General features: G+C 46.3%; 1 protein-coding gene across 1 annotated transcript in view; it reads right to left on the bottom strand.

Annotated features, from left to right (window-relative positions):
* Positions 1-8,543, bottom strand: part of LOC111646880 (transcription activator GLI2-like) — a 64,962-nt gene that overhangs the window by 49,042 nt on the left and 7,377 nt on the right. The window contains exon 2 of the mRNA XM_087171156.1: positions 6,678-6,788. Coding sequence (XP_087027282.1) covers positions 6,678-6,777 — 100 coding nt within the window. The 5' untranslated portion in view covers positions 6,778-6,788. The remainder of the gene's footprint in view (positions 1-6,677; positions 6,789-8,543) is intronic.

Below are 8,543 nucleotides of genomic sequence, written 5' to 3'. Positions count from 1 at the left end.
GCCCCCCCTGTGTGCTGCTGAGCCTTGCTAATACCAGGGGGGTATTTCTCTGCTCCTGCCTGTGCGAGGCCTCCCTGAGCAGGGCCTCATTTAGACGGCACAGAGGCCGGGACGTAGAAAAGAGCTGCCGCCCCCACCTCTTCTTCTTCCTCTTCTTCTTCTTCTTCTCAGGAAGATTAGTGGCCGTCCTTTTGGAGTAGGAGGTGGACCCTGAGCCTTTTTGGACGCATTTTTCTCTGCCAGTCGGCCTGACCCCCTGAGCGCTCCCTGAGCAGCTCGCTAGCTTGCGGTGGGGGCCTGCGCATCCAGCCACCATCAATTACTCACTGTCCGCCGGCCCCCACTTTACCGGCCTGATAAAGAAATCTGTCCTTATCGCTAAACCACCTCTCTTAAAATACTATTTACACAGCCAGGCCCCCATCTCCATTCTTCTCACCGCGGGGCTTTTGTCCAGAGCTCGGGATTCATCACAATCAAACTAATCCCACTGTTTCTAATGGGCAGCCTGGTCGCCGGCTCCTCGGCTCCAGTTTGACTCACTGGCTGGATGAGACCTGAGGCAGATGTCATTATTTACTTTAATCCAAAGCACCTTAAAGAATGTGTGTTACTTCCAGGGCTGAGCAGTGGAATTCATTCCCTGCAGGAAATACACAGGACCACTTCAGTGAGTCAGAACTAGTCTAAACATGGGAGCACAGGCGTCCTGTTACTGATCAGCACGACTGGCTGCATCAAGTGATGTTTAGTCCAAGTACCAAACATCATGTGTTGGGATGATGTCAGCAAAAAGTTTAGTTACTGGCCAGCTGAGGAAACTTATGACTAGCCCCATATATTACATTATGTTATATTATATTGTATTGTATTATATACTCACTTATATTTTCTGTAAATATCTTTCATTTTAATACTAAACACCTTCAAATAATATATTTGATCTAGAACAAATGTCAGAATTCAAAGCAGGACATGTGATTACAGACAGTAAACTGCAGCTGAGGTTAAAATCCCAGCTGCAGAAACAACAGTGTGTCCTCACTGATGTTTGAACTCACCTCCTGATATCAGTTTACTGTACATCACAGTATGGAACAAGCTGGAACCATATATTATTTGGCATTTTTGGTTTATTAAAGAACTGAAACATAATTAATTGCTTATAAAACTTGATGCAGAATAATTATCTCTCAGTCGAGTAAATAATGAATCTACCACATGTTATAGCTCGGTGAAAAAATACAGGACTTAAGAGAAGAGAAAGGAGAATCTTTCTTTTCTTCTTTCCTGAGGAATGTTCTGAGATGTGTGTTTTTTGCCCGTCAGGAGAGATATACTGGGGAATACTAAGCCTGTTTAGGTCCGCCGCCCCCTCAACCCCCCACCGGTGTGCTCTGAGGCGGCCTAGCCGAGGTGCTAAGTACTCAGGGTCCCTCCCTGCGGACCAGCCAGACTCAGCAGAAAGACCTGGGAGGCTGCAGGGAGGGATGGAGGGAGGGATGGAGGGAGGGAGCCGGGGGCGTCGGGGCGCTGAGCACGGCACATCAATCTCCCTCTCAGATGACAAACTCACTCTCAGCAAGATGTATGTCATGAGCCACCAAAGCCAGTTAATCAAATCATTAGCGGCACCCAGTAGTTTCCTCTGGCCTAGTTTACAGACACAGACGGAGAGGAGAGAGAAACGTACGACAAACCTCCACCAACAGAAATCTGCATCAGTGACAGATGAAGAGGTCACAGGTTCTTCAGATAACATATTCAAATCAGCCGCCGCTCTGGACAAGAATAAACCTTCTAATATTCACATATATTTACGCAGCTACAAGGCCTAACCCTGACGCTGCTCTGCAGCTTCATCAGCAGACTCAGCTCAGCCAGCGTCTGTGCAGCTGAAGACTCCATCTTTCATTCTTGAGGTTCAAAGGTCAAGATCGACCTTTGAAAGCTCCAGAATTATTTACTAAATGGACCTTGTTGTGAGATTTGTACTTGGGCTCTGGATTGGTTTCTTCTGCGATCTGTCCTGATTGGACAGATTTCTGGTCTGAGCCAATGAGGATCAAGTACAGCTGTGAAATGTTTCCTGGAAACTGCCTTGAGAAAAAAGAGAATGGATTCTTGAAAAGGCAATAACTCTAAATTTAACCAATTCAACACAAATCAGATTCCGACCGAGCCGTCATCAAATGTCTCTGAACTTCTATGTATATAAACAGAGGGAAATTCTTATCCCTAATAAAGGCAGACTTTAATTCTCTCAGGGTCCAGTTTAGAAATTGACACATACATCAATAACAGTCGTGGATTCTTTGTCATTTTCCCGCTTTTCTCACCGATGCTTTGACTCTAAATACCTTCGGTTATTACCAATGGGTCTGAAATCATAAAGGTCCCTGAGATGGCGTAAATCTGAGCGCTGAGGCCCGGCCTGTATAAGCAGACAGATGTGTGCTGTCAGAGGAAATACAAGCGCTCATTTGAATCTATTAACTGGGCAGCAGAGCCCCGGGCTCGGCCAGGGGAGGAGAGGGGAGGAGACGGGAGTTCAGCCCAAAAAACCGCCGCTGCCGAGGCCAATTCTTGGTAAATGACACCGAACTTGGGTCCAGAAGTCCCCGTGCCAGAGTTTTATTTTATTCTAAAGCTTGTTCCTTCAAAATATACAGTTCATGGAGGGAGGGGGGGTCAGAGCTCGTCCCAGGATGGACGGAGCGAGGAGGCGAGGGGGAGGAGGCCTGATCATCAGAAAGGAGCAGATAGGAGCGTCTGGAGCACCTGGGTCCATTCTAATTGACTGGGATCGCGGCGTATCCACTTTTTAAACAAAGTGACTCTCACTTGAGCTTCATTATATGCGCACCCCATTTCCATAGGCCTCTGGGAACGGGACCTGGGCCGCTCACATAAAATAAATGACCGCTCCATGATAAATGGTTCTATTAGCAATCCAGATTGTTAAACTGTGATATAACAGATCGGAGAGGGGCGCGGGGGCCCATTCATTTTCCTCCCTTCTGCACACATACACCGCTGTAAATAGCTTGTTTCTATGTGTAAATAACATATTAAAACTCGGCATTAGCCATGTCCTTTGATAGAGAGGAAATTGTTGTAAATAAATAACGCGGGACGGGAATATAAAACAGGGCGGGCTGTTATACAGCCGGCGTGGAGGCTCAGAGGTGGGCATGACTTAGGTGACAGGAATCCTGCAGCCAACAGTAAACCATACACTGACAATAAAAGGAGCTGCAGCAGCAGCAGTATATTAGAATCCTCTGTTTTCCTGCGGCCGGCTGCTTTGGGAATAAGCTCTCAGGTTCAAGGACCTTGTCTCATCTGCCTCCATCTCAGCTGCATATTCACTTATCAGGACCTGGCAACTGGAATAATAATGCATATTACTGCCATAAGTAATTGCTCTGTCTCCACGCAGTGGCAGACGGTTGTGGTTTTTAGCACTCCATGCTGATATCTGATTGGCTGGGACGGGAGCGGGTGGTGGCGCTGAATCGCAGCTTCTTGTTTATTTAAGATTAAAATACGGGGCTCTAACTCAAAGCTGATAGGGAAGAAGAGTTATGGAGGGACTTTTTATTTTAGCTATGAGAAGATTAAAAACTCAGCAGCTGATATTGAAAATGGTTGTATATAAATATACATCGGGCTGCGTGAGGTGGGTTTGGGGTCAAAGTAAAAGAAGTCTTTGTTTGGACTGTGTCTGTGGATGTGCGTTCAAGAAAGATAAAAAAGATTCTTCACCATCAAGTTGGTCAAAGAAAATCTTCCCCGTTTCACTCAAAGATAAAAGAAACTTGAAAAATAAATCTGTCAAAATAGGAAACTATAAGTTTTAAGGCCAAAACATGAGAAGTAAAAGTAAATGTGAGAAGAACAAAGATTTAAACTTCGTTCTCCAGTGTCCATCGTATTTCACCCATCCCCAAATCAACCTGAACATTTCAATTCAGGCGTTGAACCGTGAGTGACTGAGAGCTGAGATCAGCTGTAGAGGTCAAACAGATACTGACCTTTACTAACTGGTGCTGTTCTGTTTACGGCCTCAATCCTCTGTTAGTTCTTCTTCTGATGTTCCTTCTTTACATTTATATGTTTGATTCTCTTCTTCTGAGCAGCGTCAAAGTGAATCTGGTTTCAGTGTCGTGTTCAAGGACACCAAGGCGGCGTCCGGTCTGACATTAGCGTTAGCATGAAAAACCACAAGCGAGACCGCTGCGTCGGCACAGTCACGCAGCTGAACAACCTACGACGACATCACAACTCTGCACTGGCCAGTCAAATATGCACAAGTAGATCACTCTGTCACATCAACATCATCCTTTCACCAGTTATAAACGGCTGCAGTGTCTGGGCGTCTTCAGACTCACGGGTCTGAGACCTACTGGATCTCTTCTCATTGTAAGACCCAGTAAGACTTTATTCAAGCTGCAGCCACAACGTTTCCTCTCTGAATAGTGACTCACTTCAGAGCTACACCTCTTAGTGACGTCACTCAGGTGTGGACTGAGCCGAGAAGACAAGCCTCAGATCTGTGAGGAACCTACAGGACAGGTCTTAATAAAGCCGTAACTAACATGTACAGCTCAGACCCGACTGTCACACAGCTCTGAGGCGTCCTGGGAACCGGTGAGTCGACTCACAGCTTTGTTCAAATATTGAAGAAGAAGCGTGTAAAGAAATAGAGCAGCGAAGACGCCAGCTCCACATGTAAAACTGTCCTACATTGATATTCTCTTCTGAACAATTAATGTTCGATTTCTTCATCGTGGCAGGCCACCAACTTCTTCATTAAAGAGCAGAAATGTCACTGAATCACTGGCTGCATTTCCATTTCAAAAGTGGCCTGTTACTCTGCATCCACGTCAGCCTCTCACACACTGTCGTCCTCTGTGCTGCTGCACCAGCCTTTTTTCTTCCTGTAATTCATACCTTTTATACTCTGGAGGTAAGAACAAGGTCTTTTAACCTCATTATACTGAGCTTTCATCACACGCTCACTGACATCTTTAAAACATGCATCCTCCCCGCCGCTCTCTCCGCCTCTCATGTCGTCCTCACCTGCGCTCCTCGGGACGTTCTGCATGAAGCGGCCTCAGGTCGCTCGTGTAGATTAAATGTGGGTCAGTTTTGACAGGCTGCACTACTGTACCGCTGCTGTCTCCTGACAACCTGTTTTTGACGTTGCTGATTCTGATCTGTGGATGATTTTTTAATGCTACGGGGGAATATTCCTGCTGGATGTGTGGCATGGTGAAGGAGAAGCTACAATATGTGCTGCTCTCCTCAGTCCTCAGAGACTTCTACACGTTTCACTAACTGGTGAAAGAAACTTAAAGCATGCTCCACTTTGCTACAGGATCTTAGTTTTATCTTTATCTTCTCAGGCCATTGTGAGATTAGAGTAATCTTTGTAATGTGACATGATGAGCAGTGCTGCAAATCAAAGAGCAGAACTGCTTTGTGCCAATATCTATATTTTAGCTTGGACCTACCGTAATTGCCAAAGTTGTGTGCAACAGTTTTTCTAACCAGCGTTTCTGGTGGTTCAGATCTGCAGCTTCTTTACAACCTGTTCACCGCGAGAACGACACATTGATCGCGGTCGTCAGGGGAAAGTAGCTTTGGAAAACTTCTTATTAACGTCAGATAAACGTAGATACACAGTGTATTGTTACATGCGGAGAGGACTGTGGGCCGGCATGGACAGGAGGAGCGGTTACAGCAGTGTATATATGGACATGTGCGTAGCTGCACGATTAAAAAACACGGACAGAAAAGTTTGAATAAAGCAGAATAGTCCTTTAAAGCCGAGTAGTTTCCTGGCGAGATGCCGTCGCTTCGGCTCCATTTCCAGCTTTGTTCCTTCTTTATCAATTAATGAGTGTTTCTTTATAATGGCAGGCCACCAAGTCCTTCATTAATGCGTAAAAATGTCACTAAATCACACATTTAATTTCCATTTCAAGGGCAGCCCATCAGTCTGCATCTTTGTCAGTCTCTGAAGCTCCGTGTCGTCCTCGGCTCCACCAGCCCCAGCCTTTTTTTTTTTTTGCCTTTATACTCTGGAGGTAAGAACAAGGTCTTTCAGCCTCATTATACCGAGCTTTCATCACACGCTCACTGACATCTTTAAAACATGTATTCTCTCTTTCTGCCTGTCCCTCCCCGGCGAGAGAGGATCAGTGCTACTCTTCATTTAGTTCAACAACACAAACACTGGTTCTCACCTGCTCGACCCCCCTCTTCTCCTGTCATGTTACCTATTCATCAGCGTTTATGAGCTCAAATGGCGCCACACTCCTCGACTGTACGCACCAGGCCTCGCTCCCGGAGCCATCTGCATTAATGATGCTCTTTAAAGGCCGAGGTCTGTTTAGGATTCCTATCAGACGTCTACTGTAAGTCACCTCTGACTGCTGCTGGAACCTTATCAGGCCTGAGGAGAGCCAGGAGCAGCAGCTCCCATGATGGCACGTTATCTTTGAAATGTATATTTCATCAGTGGTGTCGGCCCCCCCTCCGCCCCCCGGCCGAGCACCTCTGAGACCTCGCCTCATTCTGACACACAGCGTGCCGAGGTCTGACGGACGCCCGGACACCGGCTTCACATCACGTCACAGTTCGGGAGAAAGTTTGAAAAAGCGCGTTACCTCTCGTCTCCGAGGAAGAGGCTTTCTTCGGGAGGTCTCCGAAACCGCTCACGTCCATTTTGTCTTTTTTCTCGGCAGCTCTCGACGCTGAAGTCTCCATGGCCGACGGCTCTGAAAGAGGAAGGACACAAAAGGAGCTGTTAGCTGAGTGCACTCAGGGCCACGCTGAGGAGAGCAAGTGTTAATTTGGGATGAGATGAGGACACTCGGGACTCGACTCAAGACGCACTCCGGACGCACTGAGAGGACGCCGATGTTCCCGCTCAAGAGCGTTCATTAAACCCTGGTGAGGAGCTCTGAGGGAGAGACAGTCACAGACTACACAGCTGCAGATTTCACTGATTTAATATCCATCAAACACATTCATCTACAACTGCTGCTCCAAACCTCGTCTGTAAGCTGATTTTAAACTGACAAAGACAAAATGTCAAAAATGGCATCTTATGGTCTTCCTCTGTTGTCGTCATGTGACTAAAGTATGGGATTTAGGTGAAGTGATAACACTTGGTCATGTGGGGGAATGAGGTTGTGTGTGAGGAAGACCTTTAGAAGTGGTTGAAATCTCCACAAAAAGCTAGTAAGTGCACCTGAAAGTTGTAAAAAGAAAAAGCCAACTGGTTGATATAATTAATATATTTAAGTATAGAAAGGAAATAAATGTGACTTTTAATAACCAGAAGGTCAAAAGGTCAAACTCCCGGGTAGCCAGCGTGTCCTCCATCCTTCATGACGAAGCCTGAAGTGTTGATTGACTCCTGATGGATCTGAGAGTCACACGGACCTCTGACACCAGAGTTTCTCCTGCGGCGCCGGGACAACATGTCAGAGGATCTCGTCATGAAAGACGGCTCACCGTGCGGGGGCTTTCTGTCCTCCCCCAGAACCCCCGAGATTCACGACTCAATTTGCTTTCTGGCAGCGGGGACCCGGGGTCGGCACGGGGGTTTTGGGGGTTAAAGGGGACGGGGGATGAAGAGGTGGGGGTCTCATCAAAGTTTATTTGACTATTGACCTTTCTTCCAGCGCTATTCACACAGGCTTTGTGGCCTGAACAGTTAGAACAATACGACTTTAGCTTCAAAGACACGAGAGAAATGAGGACTGAGACTTTTCCTTCAGCTTCCATCAGGACTGAAAACATCTGTGTAGTCTGAGGCTGAGACCAGCTGCTGGTCACCATCAGACACCATGTTGTTGTAACGCCACATATTTAATTATTACAACACACGTCTCTCCTCAGCAGCAGGTTTAGAGTCAGGCTGAAAGAATTAATTATCAGTTCATCAACAAATTAATAATCTATAATCATTAAAAGCAGATGAAGGCAGGGGGATGATAACTTCTCACAGGAAAGTGTGACACACCTGATAAATGATTAATATCAGGCCAAACTAGCTAAATGCTAATGCTATCTAATACTGACTAACAGTACAGTGTTAGGAGCTGCAGTCTGCTGCTGTTTCACTGAGGGGCAGATCAATAAGGGCAGATGACCTGGAATCAAACTCTAATATAATTATATAATTAAAAATACAACCAGTATTTATTCATTAAATACACGGAGCTGAAAGCAGGAGTGTGAACTGACATCACATGACTGGAAACAGTTGTGGAAATTCAGGAACCGGACCTGTGACCTTGTGGTTACAGGACAACCCTGTAACAACACTGTTGTAGGTCACACACTTTAATGAAGCAGCAGTTGATTGAGTTTGTAAACTACCAAACGCTCTTTACTGCCTCTTTAACAAAGCCGAGTGTCTGACTGACAGCTCGGCCTGCTGTCTTTATTGCTGTGGATGAGTCTGTGTAACAGGTGTGAGAGGCCAGGAGTGAAGCCTCATGGGAAGTCCCCCCCCCCCCACA

Source organism: Seriola lalandi, unplaced genomic scaffold, assembly GCF_002814215.2.
Source record: "Seriola lalandi dorsalis isolate HSWRI2012SDOR001 ecotype SW California unplaced genomic scaffold, Sedor1 jcf7180002054977, whole genome shotgun sequence".
Lineage (NCBI taxonomy): Eukaryota > Metazoa > Chordata > Actinopteri > Carangiformes > Carangidae > Seriola > Seriola lalandi.
This window is presented reverse-complemented; position numbering and strand designations above follow the sequence as displayed.